Source organism: Rana temporaria, chromosome 6, assembly GCF_905171775.1.
Source record: "Rana temporaria chromosome 6, aRanTem1.1, whole genome shotgun sequence".
Taxonomy (NCBI): domain Eukaryota; kingdom Metazoa; phylum Chordata; class Amphibia; order Anura; family Ranidae; genus Rana; species Rana temporaria.
In genome coordinates this window covers 6,281,133-6,298,440 of record NC_053494.1, presented here as the reverse complement: position 1 = coordinate 6,298,440, position 17,308 = coordinate 6,281,133, and the positions used below count along the sequence as shown (strand labels likewise).

General features: G+C 48.4%; 1 protein-coding gene across 2 annotated transcripts in view; it reads left to right on the top strand.

Annotated features, from left to right (window-relative positions):
* LOC120942963 (serine protease 33-like) overlaps nucleotides 1-17,308 on the top strand; it is a 103,889-nt gene that overhangs the window by 69,567 nt on the left and 17,014 nt on the right. The window contains exon 1 of one of the 2 annotated variants that reach the window (XM_040355963.1): nucleotides 16,085-17,111. The exons of the other annotated variant lie outside the window; for it this stretch is intronic. Within the exon in view, the coding sequence (XP_040211897.1) occupies nucleotides 17,081-17,111 (31 nt within the window). The 5' untranslated portion in view covers nucleotides 16,085-17,080. Of the gene's footprint in view, nucleotides 1-16,084; nucleotides 17,112-17,308 lie in introns of those variants that run through there. 2 annotated transcript variants of the gene reach the window in all.

Genomic DNA, 17,308 nt, shown 5'->3' with positions numbered 1-17,308 from the left:
ACAACAGGCGACGAGTCAACATCGGAAGAAGGAAGAAGAACAGAAGACCCTGACGTCACAGAAGACCGCGCCGGCTGCCTGTTTGAAATCGAGCTAACACACAAAGATAGCAGGCAGCCAGCGCTGAAGAAGAAGGCACCGGACAGCTGCAGAAGAACCGGGGTTCGCCGAGTCAACAGCGGAAGAGGGGAGAAGATGGAAGAAGCCCCCCGGAGTCCGGAGAAGCCCCCCCGGAGAGCGGAGAAGACCCCCGGAGAGTGGAAGACCCCCGGAGAGTGGAAGACCCCCGGAGAGCGGAAGAAGAAGCCCCCCCTGCCAATTGAGCTAATAACGAAGACAGGGGGGGCATCCGGAGCAGAATAATAAAATATTTTAAAAAGCCTTGTGTTGTGTGTTTACTAACTAACTTTTTGCCTACAGGTGAATGGATAGGGGTACGATGTACCCCATATCCATTCACTTAGGGTGGGGGGCCGGTATCTGGGGGCCACCTTATTTGAGGGGACTCCCAGATTCCGATAAGCCCCCGCCCGCAGACCCCGACAACCAATGGCAAGGGTTGTCGGGAAGGGGCCCTGTCCTCATCAACATGGGGACAGGGTGCTCTGAGGTGGGGGGGCCCGTAGTGCGCCCCCCTGCCCCAGAGCACCCAACCCCCCCATGTTGAGGGCATGCGGCCTGGCACGGCTCAGGGGGGGGGGGCGCTCGCTCGTCCCCACTCCCTTCTTGACCGGCCGGGTAGCGTGCTTTGGATACGGGTCTGGTATGGATTGTAGGGGGACCCCCTACGTCGATTTTTCGGCGTAGGGGGGGTCTCCTTACAACCCATACCAGACCTAAGGGCCTGGTATGCTCCTGGGGGGGGAACCCATGCCGTTTTTTTCTTTGAAAATTGGCATGGAGTTCTCCCTCAGGAATGCATGCCGAGCGACGCTGTCATTTTTTTTTTCCCCGACGCAACTTTTTTAAGCCGTCGCGATCCTCAAAACTCGGCGTAACGTAAATTCGCGCATGCGCAGTACGGCCGGCGCGGGACTCGCCCCATTTGAATAGGAACGCCTTGCGCCGGCGGAATTTTAGTTACACAGCCTGAAATTTCTAGATAAGTGCTTTGTGGATCGGGCACTTAGGTAGAAACTTTAAGGCAGTGTAACTTAAATGGGATTTTTTAAGTTACGCCAGGTTTTTGTGGATCTGGCCCATCTATGCGTAACTGATTCTATGAATCAGTCGCATAGATACTCTGAGAGATACGACGGCGTATCTCCTTTGTGAATCTGGGCCAAAGTACTTGCCTCCTAACTTACGGCGGCGTATCGTAAATGCGGCCGGCGTAAGCCCGCCTAATTCAAATGAGGATGGGGGCGTGTTTTATGTTAATTACTCGTGACCCAACGTGCGCATTCGCCGTTCGTGTACATATCCCAGTGTGCATTGCTCCAAAGTACGCCGCAAGGACGTATTGGTTTTCGACGTGAACGTAAATTACGCCCAGCCCCATTCACGGACGACTTACACAAACGACGGAAAATTTTCAAATTTCGACGCGGAAACGACGGCCATACTTAACATTGACTAGGCCAACTAGGGGGCAGCTTCATCTTTACGCGGCGTATCTCTTACGGAAACTGCGTATCTTTACTGCGACGGGCGCACGTAAGTTCGTGAATCGGCGTATCTAATCATTTACATATTCTACGCCGAACTCAACGGAAGCGCCACCTAGCGGCCAGCCTAAATATTGCTCCCTAAGATACGACGGCGCAGGCTGTCGTATCTTAGCTAGGTTTAGGTGTATCTCAGCAACGAATTCCTTGCATTGTTTAAAAAATCCTCATAAATAGAATCATTAAACCAGAGGTTAGTCCTGTAACGGAATGACCCGTGACACCCAGAGACTTTTAAAGGATGGGGGGTACTCCTGTGCCAGCGTCACTAATGACTCTTGGGTCTAGGGTCACCCTGTGCCCCTTTTGGGCATAGGGTGACTGATAACCGATAATTCATGTATGGCAGGAGATCTGGACATATTGCAGGTGATTTCATGCTGACCCACAACAGGTCAATAGGCTCCTGAAAGACATTCCATTGTCCATTGTGTGATGCTAATACTGTGTTGTGTCTATTGTACTGATTAAGTCTGAAAGGTCCGATGTCTCCTTTCAGGGGTAGGGAATTAGCATGTCAATTATGTTTAGTAAAAGAATGTGTTTTGTGTAACAGGTGAGGGGAACTTGTCGCAGAGACAGACCGTCAGGGTAATGAGTAGTAAGTAACTCACCTGAATGTCATTATCTAAAAGAATGTGATTGAAGCCCCATTGTGTGATGTGTGGGTGGAGTGTTTCTTGTCCCTGTGATTAACTGTAACATGCTTGTACTGTATATAAGAAAGCTAAGATACCATTAAAAGGGTTCATTATTTGACTCAGAACACAGAGCGTATGTCTCGTCTTACTGAGGGAATTCTTATGGATCGTGTCTGCTGGCTTGTCGGACTGTCGGATAAGCTGTCGTGGGGCGATGGAATGGAATATCGTAAACGGTGGTGACCGTTACAAGTCCTAAAACTGAAACATGTAGCATCTGTGTAAGCCCGAGACGCCTTTCATGGCATTATTGCCAATCTTCAGGGGCGGATGCGTAGTGGAGTAAGATCTGCAGAAGGACACAAGTATAATATGTAAATTTGAGCATAACACCCAAATAATGGGAGACAGTAAGAGAGATGGGAAAATGGCCATCTCCAAAAAACATACTCATTTCCAGCATGTGAGGATGTGCAAACTGGAACGTATAGGTCGCTGAAATTGTCAGCTCCCTCAGCTCCTCAGAACGCTAATGCTCCTGGGAAATGTGTGTCATCATTTCCCAGGATGCAGTGCGCTACCCCTAGCGCTGGAATCGCGGGACTTCGAAACAGGAAGTGACGCGATTCCAGCTCCTTACACTGTTCTAGTTGTTGTTGGTTGCCATCACAACGGCAGGCATGTCAGACGCCGCCGCCCGTTGTGATGGCAACCCAAGTGGTTGACGGCGCGGCGCTGCTGCTGTCTTGCGCAGGTGCGAGAATGGGGCGGGACGGGTGGCCCTTTAGCACGCGTCACCAGCGGATTCCCGGAAGTAATTACTTGTGGGCTTCACAATGCCCACAAGCAAAATGACACCGATCTGCAGACAAGTTTATAAAGTGTTGGATGTGAATAAGTCTGCAGAGTGGCGGCGGATTTTCAATTAGTAAGTGACCGTAAGTATAGCCCAACAATGATTGATGAAAGGACATACTTTAAAAAAATGCAAATTGTGGTTGGAACCCTGCTTTAATGACATTAGTAAAACCCATATGGGTGAGTAGTACATGGGGTATGGCAAAAGCCCTTAACCCAAGTAGTAGCTGGGAAAAATAAAGAGGCATTTGTTTCCCTGTATGGAGATAAGGCCCAGTATATAGGTATGTGTAGAGCAAGATTAACCTGCAGCTGATCGCATGTGAACCACCCAGCCCGACCAGCGTCACGCTGGCATGACAACAGGAAGAGGTGTCCAGGATCACAGAGGCAGCAGCCGCTCATTTGAAACCGGACAGAGCTTCCCATTGGTCAGCCAAGGTGACATGAATCGTCCGAGATGCCGCTCTCAAACTGAGTGACCGGGGGGGGGGTGGGAAGGCACCTGAGAGCATCGCAGTTCCCGGAGTCTTCTTATGCATACCTCATTCAAAGTCCCAATCCTCCTTTTTTCAGGGATGGAGAAATATGGAGGCAGGGGGTGATTAGAGGCCGGGGGTGATGGTGGCTGCGGTGGCACCACATAGGGGGATGGAGGCAGGGGGCAATAGAGGCAAGGGGAGATTGGAGGCAGGGGGAGATTGGAGGCAGGGGGTGTTAGTGGCAGGGGGTGATGGTGGCACAGCAGAGGGTGGAGGATGGAGACAGTGGTTGTTGGTGGCACCGCAGAGGGGGGTGGAGGCAGGGGGTGATTGGAGGCAGGGGGAGATTGTGTCACCGCAGAGGGGGGTGAAGGCAGGGGGTGTTGGTGGTAGAGGGGGATGGAGGCAGGGGGTGATGTGACTAAATAATTTGCCCTTATTATATCGAAAATAACAAAAATATGTTTTTTTACCTTAATATCTACCTTAAATCACATTGCTATTTGCCTAGCGTACTTGTTTGTAGCCTAAATACTGAAATTTGCACCTAAAAATGTAATTTAGTAACTTTTGTGAAATGCCAGTAAAAACGTGGCTGCGCCAGTAAATTTCGGGTGTTGTGCCAGTAAATTTCAATCTGGTAGGTTGGCAACACTGATAGGAAGCTGTTTAAGGCAAAACATCTCCGCCTAAGGCCTCGCACTCACAAGGGCCTCACGGCTGCCTAATTTGCCTCTGCTCAATCACTGGACTGACCAACAGGCTCCAGGTGCCATCTGTAAAAGCTGTGCGGTCAGCCATAGGGCACAGCGGTCAGGGCCGCAAGTCCATGTGGGGCCCTAAAGCAGCTGAGCTGCTCCTTCTGCCCGCGCCGCTTGCGTGAGTGGGGGCCTCGTGTCTAAATTTTGCCTCACAAAGCCTAGAGCCGCCTCTGGTTAAAAATTAATGGCACTGCTGTTCTTTTGCAAAAAGGATGGTCATTTCTTGTGCATGAGGAGAAACCGCACAATTTTAAGTGCAATCCCACAATGCACATGTGTGAGTAGAGCAAACAGGTGATCAGTCTATGTCTAGCCTTGCCAAGAATAACCTTCAATTGCCTTCTTGTCTGTGTTTTATCACCAGGGAGCACAGTGCCATATGAGACGCTCCGGGAGGTCATGGTTCCTCTAATAGACCGCAATACATGCCAAACAATGTATAACAATGGAGGAAGTGCCGTCACTATCAAGTCTGATCAGATCTGTGCCGGCTACAAGGATGGGGGCAAGGACTCCTGCCAGGTAAATGACACCAAGAACATGACTCACCTTAACCACTTAAGGACCGGACCAATATGCTGTTAAATGACCCAAGGGTTTTTTACAATTCGGCACTGCGTCGCTTTAACAGACAATTGCGCGACGTGGCTCCCAAACAAAATTGGCGTCCTTTTTCCCCCACAAATAGAGCTTTCTTTTGGTGGTATTTGATCACCTCTGCGGTTTTTATTTTTTGCGCTATAAACAAAAATAGAGCGACAATTTTGAAAAAAAAAATGCAATATTTTTTACTTTTTGCTATAATAAATATCCCCCAAAAACATATCTAAAACATTTTTTTCCTCAGTTTAGGCCGATACGTATTCTTCTACTTATTTTTGCTAAAAAAAAATCGCAATAAGCGTTTATCGATTGGTTTGCGCAAAATTTATAGCGTTTACAAAATAGGGGATCGTTTTATTGCATTTTTATTAATTATTATTTTTTTTACTTCTAATGGCGGCGATCAGCGATTTTTTTCGTGACTGCGACATTATGGCGGACACTTCGGACAATTTTGACACGTTTTTGGGACCATTGTCATTTTCACAGCAAAAAATGCATTTAAATTGCATTCTTTATTGTGAAAATTACAATTGCAGTTCGGGAGTTAACCACAGGGGGGCGCTGTAGGATTTAGTGTTCACCTAGTGTGTGTTTACAACAGTAGGGGGGTGTGGCTGTAGGACTGACATCATCGATCGAGTCTCCCTATAAAGGGGATGACACGATCGATGCGCCGCCACAGTGAAGCACGGGGAATCCGTGTTTACATACGGCTCTCCCCGTTCTTCAGCTCCGGGGAGCGATCGCGACGGAGTGGCTATAAACGAATAGCCGCGCCGTCGTCCCGGATCGCTCCCCGAGGGGATCCGACTGACACATGTAGCGGGGGGGGTCCCAATCGGACCCCCGACCCACGTCTAGGCAGGCATGTACAGGTACGTTGATGTGCCTGTCCGTGCTGCCATTCTGCCGACGTATATCTACATGCGGCGGTCGGGAAGTGGTTAACCACTTCCCGCCCGGTCAATAGACAATTGACGTCCGGGAAGTGGTTCTGTTATCCTGACTTGACGTCTATCGACGTCCAGCAGGATAACATGCCGGCGCGCGCCCGTAGGGGCGCACTGCGCGGCGACCGGTGATGCAGGGTGTCAGTTTGACACCCTGGGCCAGATTCACAAAAGAGATACGACGATGTATCTCAGATACACCATCGTATCTCTGATTTTTACTGGTCCTATCTATGCGCCTGATTCATAGAATCAGATACGCATAGATAGGGCTGAGATCCGACAGTGTCACACTGTGTTACACTGTCGGATCTTTTTTTTGATTTAAAAATGGCGCCGGGGGCGTTCCCGCTGATTTACACTGAATAATATGTAAATCAGCGAGATACGCGAAATTCACGAACGTACGCGGACCCGACGCTGTGTTCTTACGTCGTTTCCGTAGCGCGGTACCCGTCGTATACTTACCCCTGCTAAAAGCAGGGGTAAGTATTGTTAAGTATGGCCGTCGTTCCCGCGTCGATTTGTATTTTTTTTACGTAGTTTCCGTAAGTCGTTCTCGAATACGGAACTACGTAGTTTGCGTACGCATCGAAACCACTGACGTCCTAGCGACGTCAGTGGGAGCAATGCACGCCGGGAAATTCCCCGGACGGCGCATGCGTATTTAAATCGGCGCGGGAGCGCGCCTGATTTAAATAGTACACTCCCCCAGCCGCGGAATTAGAATTCCGCCGGGGGAGTTAGGATCCGCCGTCGCAAGTTTGGAGGTAAGTGTGTTGTGAATTTGACACTTTCCTCACAAACTTGCGAGGGCGGATCTTAAAACACATAGGTTACACGGATCTAAAGATCCGCTAACCTTTGTGAATCTGGCCCCCTGCATCTCCGATCTCGGTAAAGAGCCTCCAATCACAGCTGATCACAATATAAACAGGAAGAGCCGTGGATCGGCTCTTCCTAACTCGCTTAACTAATTTGTGTGATTACACATTCACAAAAAGCCAAGATTGACACATTTCCTTGATTCCTTCTATCCCGAACAGAGAGATGTTGGTGCAGCTAATGATTATTGATGTCTTACAGGGGGACTCAGGAGGACCTCTGGTGTGTAAGGTCCGGGGCGTATGGTACCAGGTTGGAGTTGTGAGTTCGGGAATAGGATGTGCATACCCCAACTTCCCCGGGATCTACACACAGGTGACGGCCCACCAAACCTGGATCAGCTCCTACCTGAACGTTGCATTCAATTATGTTTCAAATATCACGACACCAACAAGGACATGTGGAGGAAGTATCAACACGGGGAACACCAATGCTTTCAGCTTTTCACACCATCGCTGGGTGATCCTGGTCCCAACTATTTTTCTGCTGACGCTAATATAACCCAAAAACAGCCATCTCTGCTGACCTAGACAGGCATACAGAAAGTTCACTTAGCATAGAATACAGAATCTCAAGGAAGGAAAAAGTAAAGAAAATGTATTTGAGGTCACATATGATTGGACATGTTAGGAAAATCGGATGAGCTAAATAAAAGTGGGCATGTGCTATTCCTTTAATAAATCAACCACACTGGCCCGGATTCAAGTAGATTTGCGCATTTTTTACGGAGGCGCAGGGCAACGTTTTTGCCCTGCGCCCCCGCAAATTTACTGCGCTGCCCTTGATTCACGGAGCAGTAGCTCCGTAAATTGCGTGGGCGCGCCGGCAAAATGCCCGGCGTAAGCGCGCGCAATTTAAACTATCCCGTAGGGGGCGGGAGTCATTTAAATTAGGCGCGTTCCCGCGCTGAGCGTAGAGCGCATGCTTCGTCGGGAAACTTTCCCGACGTGCATTGCGGCAAATGACGTCGCAAGGACGTCATTTGCTTCAAAGTGAACGTGAATGGCGTCCAGCGGCATTCACGATTCACTTACGCAAACTACGTAACTTTCAAATTTCGCGACGCGGGAACGACGGGTATACGTAACATTGGCTGCCCCTGCTAATAGCAGGGGCAGCCTTGCGCGGAAACCGCCGTACGGAAACGACGTAAATTGCGTACGCAGGGCTCGCGCAACGTTGTGAATCGGCGTTAGTATGCAATTTGCATACTATATGCTGAGCACAACGGGAACGCCACCTAGCGTCCATCGCAAGAATGCAGCCTAAGATATGCGGGCATAAGAGCCTTATGCCGCGCATATCTTAGGCTGCAGTCGGCGTAACGAGGTTCCTGAATCAGGAGCATTCGTTACGCCGGGGCAAGTAAGCAATTGCGCTGTGTAACTTATGGTTACACAGGCGCAATTGCTTCTTGAATCCAGGCCACTGTCTTCTATTGCCAATATAGGAAAAATTATTTGAGTTTTATGAACATACAGAGGTATTTGTTTAAACCAAGGGGCTCCTTAACCACTTCCCGACCTCCTCATGTACATATATGTCAGCAGAATGGCACGGACAGGCACATGTACGTACCTGTACAACCTCTGCTAGACGTGGGTGGGGGGTCCGATCGGGACCCCCCCCGGTACATGCGGAGGTCGGGTCCGCTCGGGGAGCGATCCGGGACGACGGCGCGGCTATTTGTTTTTAGCCGCTCCGTCGCGATCGCTCCCCGGAGCTGAAGAACGGGGAGAGCCGTATGTAAATACGGCTTCCCCGTGCTTCACTGTGGCGGCGCATCGATCGGGTGATTCCCTTTATAGGGAAGACCCGATCGATGATGTCATTCCTACAGCCACACCCCCCTACACTAGTAAACACACACAAAGTGAACACTAAATGTTACAGCGCCCCCTGTGTTTAACTCCCAAACTGCAACTGTCATTTTCACAATAAAGAATGCACAATTTAAATGCGTTTTTTGCTGTGAAAATGACAATGGTCCCAAAAATGTGTCAAAATTGTCCGAAGTGTCCGCCATAATGTCGCAGTCACGAAAAAAATCGCTGATCGCCGCCATTAGTAGTAAAAAAAAATAAAAAAAATAAAAATGCAAAAAAACTATCCCCTATTTTGTAAACGCTATAAATTTTGCGCAAACCAACCGATAAACGATTATTGCGATTTTTTTACCAAAAATAGGTAAAAGAATACGTATCGGCCTAAACTGAGGGAAAAAATAATGTATATGTTTTTGGGGATATTTATTACAGCAAAAAGTAAAAAATATTGCATTTTTTTCAAAATTGTCGCTCTATTTTTGTTTATAGCGCAAAAAATAAAAACCGCAGAGGTGATCAAATACCACCAAAAGAAAGGTCTATTTGTGGGGAAAAAAGGACGCCAATTTTGTTTGGGAGCCACGTCGCACGACCGCGCAATTGTCAGTTAAAGCGACGCAGTCCCGAACTGTAAAAACCCCTTGGGTCTTTAGGCAGCAATATGGTCCGGGGCTTAAGTGGTTAAAGTCTATCCAAAGTCAAGGACAAAAATGTAATATATTAAACTTAGCAGTCCTTGGATGTGGTGGTTGCATTCAGGTGCGGACACACGATCGGATATTCCGACAACAACTGTCCGACAGACGTCTCTTGTCGGACATTCCAACCGTCTGTACGCTCCATCGGACAATTGTTGTTGGAATTTCGGACAACTAATGTTGGATGGTCATGCTCTCAAATTGTCCGACAAAACACGAGATCCGTCGGATTATCCATCGTACTAAAATCCAAAGTACAAACACGCATGCTCTGAACCAATGCTAACCATGAGTAGGGGGCGCGCATCTTCACTGGCCTCACGATTCGATTTGATTACGATTATCATGTCAACGATTCACGATGCATCACAATTACAGCGCAAGTGCGCATTGCTCTTTAATCAAAAGAAAATTAAAGTACTCCATTTTTTTTATTCTATCTGTTCTTAAAAAAAAAAACAACACTTCCTGCATGTAGCAAAGTCTAAACACAGCAGACAACTTAAAGGAGCTCCAGGCTCTCCCCCCAAAATGCTAAAGGAGATGATCAGAGACTGCAGACATAGTACAGGAGATGATCAGAGACTGCGGACATTGTACAGGAGATGATCAGAGACTGCAGACATAGTACAGGAGATGATCAGAGACTGCAGACATAGTACAGGAGATGATCAGAGACTGCAGACATGCTACAGGTGATAATCAGAGACTGCAAACATGGTACAGGAGATGATCAGAGACTGCGGACATGCTACAGGTGATGATCAGAGACTGCAGACATGGTACAAGAGATGATCAGAGACTGCAGACATAGTACAGGAGATTATTAGAGACTGCAGACATGCTACAGGTGATGATCAGAGACTGCAGAGATGCTACAGGTGATGATCAGAGACTGCGGACATGGTACAGGAGTTGATCAGAGACTGCAGAAATAGTACAGGAGATGATCAGAGACTGCGGAGATGCTACAGGTGATGATCAGAGACTGCAAACATGCTACAGGAGATGATCAGAGACTGCGGACATGCTACAGGTGATGATCAGAGACTGCGGACATGCTACAGGAGATGATCAGAGACTGCGGACATGCTACAGGAGATCATCAGAGACTGCGGACATGCTATAGGAGATGATCAGAGACTGCGTACATGCTACAGGAGATGATCAGAGACTGCGGACATGCTACAGGAGATTATCAGAGACTGCGAACATGCTACAATAGATGATCAGAGACTGCGGACATGCTACAGGAGATGATCAGAGACTGCGGACATGCTACAGGAGATGATCAGAGACTGCGGACATGCTACAGGAGATGGTCTATATTTCTTCTCCATACAGCCCAGTCCCTGCCTGCAGTGACACTGACTTATCACAGGTGACACATCAGATTCAGATTCCACTACACGCCCATCTTACATGCTGCTCTGTGCACAGAGGATGATTGGAGGGAACTTACTTGTGTCATCGCAGCTTTGTAATGAGAAGCGCGATCTGCCTGCTCACCATCCCCCGATCTCCATTCCAGCCGCCGGTGTTCTCTCGTCATCAGGGAATTCTCAGTGTTTGTATATGCCGCGCTCATGTGACTGACTGCCCGGCCCGCCTCTCTCCTCTCTGCTCTCACGTCTCACGTCTCTCCCGGCGTCAGCCCCGCCCGCCTCACTACTGATCTGATAGTTACAGTCAGTGGGCGGGGGCTGACGCCAGGAGAGACGTGAGAGCAGAGAGGAGAGAGGCGGGCCGGGCAGTCACATGAGCGCGGCATATGCAAACACTGAGAAACGAGGTAACATGCGCACGGAGCGCTCTCCCGGGAGGGGCGGGGCTAGACATAGATTATTACGGTCGCATTCATCGGTGCCGCATCGGGGACACCCAAATCGCGATGCACCGATGCAGCGATTAAATTTGGAACCCCTAACCATCAGACAACAATAGTAGAAGTTGCCCAAAGGGTGGCAGTAAAGAGCTGAAAAATCACGTGGTTTGGTGTATGTTGGCTGAAAAGGTTCTGCAGTCTTTATGCATACCAAGTTGACGGAAAATGCCCCCTCCGGACAAAAATCCATGGAAAAGTCAGATGGATGTCCGATCGTGTGTACAAGGCTTTAGGGCTAGGTGTTAGAACACCTCCCTCTCCCGTCATGTTTACTGGTGTGGGGGGGGTCTATAGTCCACTTGATTTGAGGTGCAAGTTCAGAACAGGCAGAGTGCACATGAATTTAGGAGCTCACTGGATTTCTGGCAGATTATTATTGTTCTTTATGCTTCTGTCCGATTATCTCCTACTCTATTAGCTTTTAGACGATCCCTGAAAACTCCTCTCTTTAGACCCCTTTTTACACTGAGACCCTGAAAATAGCACCTGCAATCCGACCTGAGACAGCCGCTGCTGTCTCTCCAGTGTGAAAGCACCCGAGGACTTTCACACTGGAGCGGTGCGCTAGCAGGACGTTAAAAAAAAGTCCTGCTAACAGCATCTTTGGAGCGGTGGCCCGGATTCACGTAGAGCCGCGTAAAATTGTGCGGGCGTAACGTATCTGATTTACGTTACGCCTCCGCAACTTACACGGGCAAGTGCTGTATTCTCAAAGCACTTGCTCCGTAAGTTGCGGCAGCGCAGCGTAAATCGGCCGGCGTAAGCCCGCCTAATTCAAATTTGGATCAGGGGGGCGTGCTTTATGTTAAACTACTGTGACCCGACGTGATTGACGTTTTTGCGGAACGGCGCGTGCGCCGTCCGTGGAATTTCCCAGTGTGCATTGCTCCAAAGTACCCCGCAAGGACGTCATTGGTTTCGAGGTGAACGTAAATGACGTCCAGCCCCATTCACGGACGACTTACGCAAACGACGTAACTTTTTCAAATTTCGACGCGGGAACGACGGCCATACTTAACATTGGCTGCGCCTCATATAGGAGGGGCAACTTTACGCCGGAAAAAGCCTAACGTAAACGTCGTAACTTTACTGCGTCGGCCGCGTGTACATTCGAAAAATTTGCGTATCTAGCTAATTTGCATACTCAACGCGGAATTCGACGGAAGCGCCACCTAGCGGTCAAAAAAAAATGCAGTTAAAGTGGAAGTAAACCCTCCTATTGTTTTCAGCCAAGGAAGCTGCCATCTTGGCCTCTGTTTAATCTGCAACTGCCACGATGCTGCACATGTGATCAGTTATGAAACCAGCCATTGGATGGTTTGACAGTTTGGTTGAGAGCACAAGCAAATGTGACATCTAGTATTTCCGGCATGCCGGGAATGTTAACTGTTTTTTTAAACTATCAAATAGATGGGTTTACTTCCGCTTTAAGATCCCGACGGCGTAAGAGACTTACGCCTGTCGGATCTAATTGATATCTATGCGTAACTGATTCTAAGAATCAGACACATAGATACGACGGCGCAACGCAGAGATACGACGGCGTATCTCAGTTGTGAATCTGGGCCTGTGTGTATACCGCTCCTCCGCCGCTCCTGCCCGTTGAAATCAATGGGGCACCACGGCTATACCACCGGCAAAGCGATCCTGCAGAGGAGCTTTGCCGTGGTTTTACCCCTTTCTCGGCTGCTAGCAGGGGGTAAAAGCACCCCGCTAGCGGCCGAATAGCGCAGCGACATTTACGGCAAAACGCCGCTAAAAATAGCGGCGCTTTACCGCCTCCGCCCCAGTGTGAAAGGGGCATTAGAGAAGCCAACCCACACCTAACATCTGTATTTTCATTTTCTCCATCATCTCATCTCCCACAGTTATTACCCTTTGTTCCACTTGACCCTCCCTTCTAGACTGTAAGCTCTAACGAGCCGGGCCCTCTGATCCCCCCTCTATTGAACTGTATTGTAACTCTACTGTCTGCCCTACCGGTGTAAAGCGCTACGTAAACTGTGGGCAATATATAAATCCTGTATAATAATAATTATAAATTTAGTGATGTCGTTCTCTATGCATAGTTCATGGCTGGCATGGTGGGAGGGGCCACAGGGTGCTGTGATATTTTCAGGAAGCCTCGTTCCTCGTGCCTCAATACTCCTTTCAGGAACCCCCTAACCATGAGGCACGCAGTAACCTGACTCTTGGAAGGAATTATGTAAATAGCCAAAATGCCTTAATGAGTTGGTGTCAATATGGAGGAGTGGGCAGCCCTAGGTTAGGGTGACCAGACATCCCCAGTTTCAGGGGACAGTCCCCTGATTGAGGACACTGTCCCCAGACCAAGTCTGTCCCTGGTTTTGTCCCCAGATTGGATTTAATAGGGGGCGGGGGCAATTTCGAAAACAATCAGCGCAGAATTAAAATTAAAAAAATAGAATTACACCCCCCGCTCTGCCGTGCCTACTAGCATAGGGGGGTTGTATTATTCCCATTATCTGTGCCCCTTTCTGATGATCATGTGCTGGTCGGAGCGGAGGGAATATTTCTTCAGTTTCGGGTGCATGCCCATTCAGCTTCGCTCGCATGTTCTTCTGCCTTGGCTCAAGTCCTGGCCAGCCACCCGCCTATCTCCTTGCCTTCCCTGGCGGAGTGATCTTCCTCCGCTCCCCATCCAGTAGTAGCCGGGGCCCGAAGAGTAAGACTTGAGAGGCTGTGAGGCGGGGCGGCGACGGGCAGAGAGTCGCTGATTGTTGCCATTACCAGTAAAGAAAAAATATGTCCCCGGATTTCATTTTAAAAATCTGGTCACCTTACCCTAGGTGTTTGCAAGCAGACCATCCTATGCTGAGCCCACCTGGTTAAAAGAACTTAAAGGGGTTGTAAAGGTAATTTTTTTCCTAAATATCTTCCTTTCCCTCAGTGCAGTCCTCCTTCACTTACCTCATCCTTCCATTTTGCTTTTAAATGTCCTTATTTCTTCTGAGAAATCCTCACTTCCCTGGTGTGGAGTGTCGTGCTCACCCCCTCCCTTGTACTACAGGAGAGTCAGGATGCCACCAGATTGCCCCCACCCGCCACTTACCTTTCTCGGGTCAGCCATCCTCCTTCCACGATCCCTCGATGTCTTCTCCCGCCCTCGATGTCGCTTCAGCTAATCAGGTTACCGGTAACCAGACCCAGTGAACCTGATTGGCTGAGATGCGTGTTAGGCCCCGTACACACGACCGAGGAACTCGACGTGCCAAACACATCGAGTTCCTCGTCGAGTTCAGTGTGGAAGCCGCCGAGGATCTCGGCGGGCCGACTTTCCTCATTGAACAACGAGAAAATAGAGAACATGTTCTCTATTTGGCCCGACGAGTCCCTCTTCGGCTTCCTTGCTGAAAAGTGTACACACGACCGAGTTTCTCGGCAGAATACGGCTCGGACCGAGTTTCTGGCTGAATTCTGCCGAGAAACTCCGTCGTGTGTACGGGGCCTTAGTGTTAACCAAGGAACGCACACCCTGTGCGTCCCCTGGCTAACTATTTGGAAGCCGATTAGAGCCCACCGGCTGTAATCGGGAAGCCTATTAGAGCTGCTGGCTCTGATAGACACTTCCAAAACCAACCAACTGCTGTTATTCAGATGGCCGGCTCTCAACAGGGGGCCGGCCATCTGAATAGTGGGCGGCAGCGGCGCCGGCGACAATACATAGATTCATGTAATGCATGAATCTATGTATTGTTGACTTGAGTGACGGTGCAGAAGACGGGGCGGCGCTCCTGCGCCCACTGTGGACGCACTGCCGCTGATTCTTGATGATGCCATGAAAATATTTGATCAATGTAGTTTCCTGGGATCCCTGGTTGCATTTCATCAGCCAGAGATTTGAACCTTTTCAAAATAATTTCTATAAATAGGAAAATATTTTCCAACAACCACTAAGAAACGTAGAAAAGTAATGACAGAGATAAAACCAAGTGGTTTATTGAATCTGCCTGTTTTTTTAAGAGCCGGGGCCATTGCTTCTCCTCCCGGCCGACCAGGAAGTGTGTCCTGAGGCGCCATTGGCCAGGGTGTCCTAAGACTCCCTGGACAATCAGGTCTCAGGACCTGCTTTCTGATTGGCCAGGAGGAGAATCAGTAAGACAATAGCAAATATTACTTTGGTATCGTCACAAAACTGGGTGGATTCAGGGTGCAGTGCTCTGCGTCCCAAGCCCACCCTTTTTTTAAGCCAATACACATGAGCTTAAAAAAATAAAAAACACATTTAAATCCATGCATCCGATGCCCTGAATGCAGGGGGCTGCAAGGGGGAGGCACCCCTTATGGTCAGGCCGCCACTGCTCCTGTTGAGATCATGTCCCCATGTTCTTGATCTTGGCTTCATATTAAAAGGGATTGTAAACCTTTGTTTACATTAATGCGTTAAGGTGAAAAAACACCTTGCAGTGTCCAACCCTCCAGCCCCCCCTATTTTACTTACCTGAGCCCTGAATTTCTGTGGGCGCGATCCCGCCATTGCTCTCTCCACGGGTTCTCGGCTCTTCATTGGATAGATTGAAAGCAGCGCAGCCATTGGCTCCCACTGCTGTCAATCAAATCCAATGATGTGGGCGCTGGGGGGCAGCACAGAGTCCTGCATTCGGCGGCTATGGACGCCGAAGGCTGGTCATGGGAATGCGCCCGCAAGGTTACCTCCATGTTAGAGCGCTTCCCAGAGGGGGTTATCTGATGCGGGTGAGGAGCTGAGTGAGCCGCCGAGGGACCCCAGAAGAGGATGTTCGGGGCCACTCTGTTCAAAATTAGCTGTACAGTGGAGGTAAGTATGACATGTTTTTCGATGGGTCTAGCTAGAAAAAGTGCATAAAACACAGGGCGACTAACGCTGTGAATGCCAATGTAACAGTGTACCAACGTCCCGATAATATGTAACTAGGAATTAAGGTGGGCTAATGAAATGAACTTTACATGGTACAAGTAAATATAGTAAAAAATATATAAGTATATTTATTCATAAAAATAGAAAGTATACAAAGAAAGAAATGATATACCGAGCTTCGTAAACACACAAATACAATATCGGGATATTTATCACAGTACATACATAGGAAATATTGCATACAAGTTTCTACTAGTGCACATATGCTTATCTAACAAAACCATGCAGCACCAGAAAATATATAAAAAAAACGTTTAAATCCTTGGAACTGGATTGGATATGCGGAGTGATGGAGGTTGCTTTAACTCGCGTTTACTCAACATGTTTTGCGTTCAAAAATGCTTCATCAGGAGCATAACGGTCTAATAGTAAACAAAATATGACATAGAAACATAGATTCCATACATTTGGCACCCACATTCAAGAGAAGCATTTAGACAAGCAGATTAAAATCACCAAAGCGATCGCTCGATAGAGGATGAAATTCCAACAGGTCAGAATATTATCCACCAGAAGAGTCCTTTCCCGGGTTTTTCTCTTTCAATTACCTTTCATGTTGGTTGAATTGGATGAAACACCAACCTGTCTATAGCCAGTCTTACGCCAACTTTCATTGTATTGAGCTAAAAAAGAATTCACCTTCTGACACCATATGACACCATAAGCCTCCCCCCCATGCCTCAAAGCAGTGTGCTAGGATCTGAGCTCTTTATCAGCCAGGCCAGTATTATAGTTGGTGGGTGGAATGTCAGACCAAGACAGGACTGACCGGAAAGACAACAAAATCTCTTTCTATCTAAACTCCATTGTTATGAAGAATAAGGAAGCTTTAAATTCATGAAAATAGTGTTCTGAACAGATCAGTGAGAGAGAGAGATCTGCTGAATATCCTCCGGGACGGGAATGCTCTCTCTACTCATTCTAATAACCACAGGTAAGTGTGCCGACCTAAGGTCAAACTAAATATTGGAGTCTTCCTCATCATCTACGGGGAACTTTCTGTGTAAACATTCTTAGTCGGCTTGAGAATTCCTGAGATCCTGATAACTAGGGAGGGGTGGTGTGATTCCTTACAAAATTATCTCGCTGCAAAATGACCGATTCCGCTCTTGGTGAAATTTTGGCAAAGTG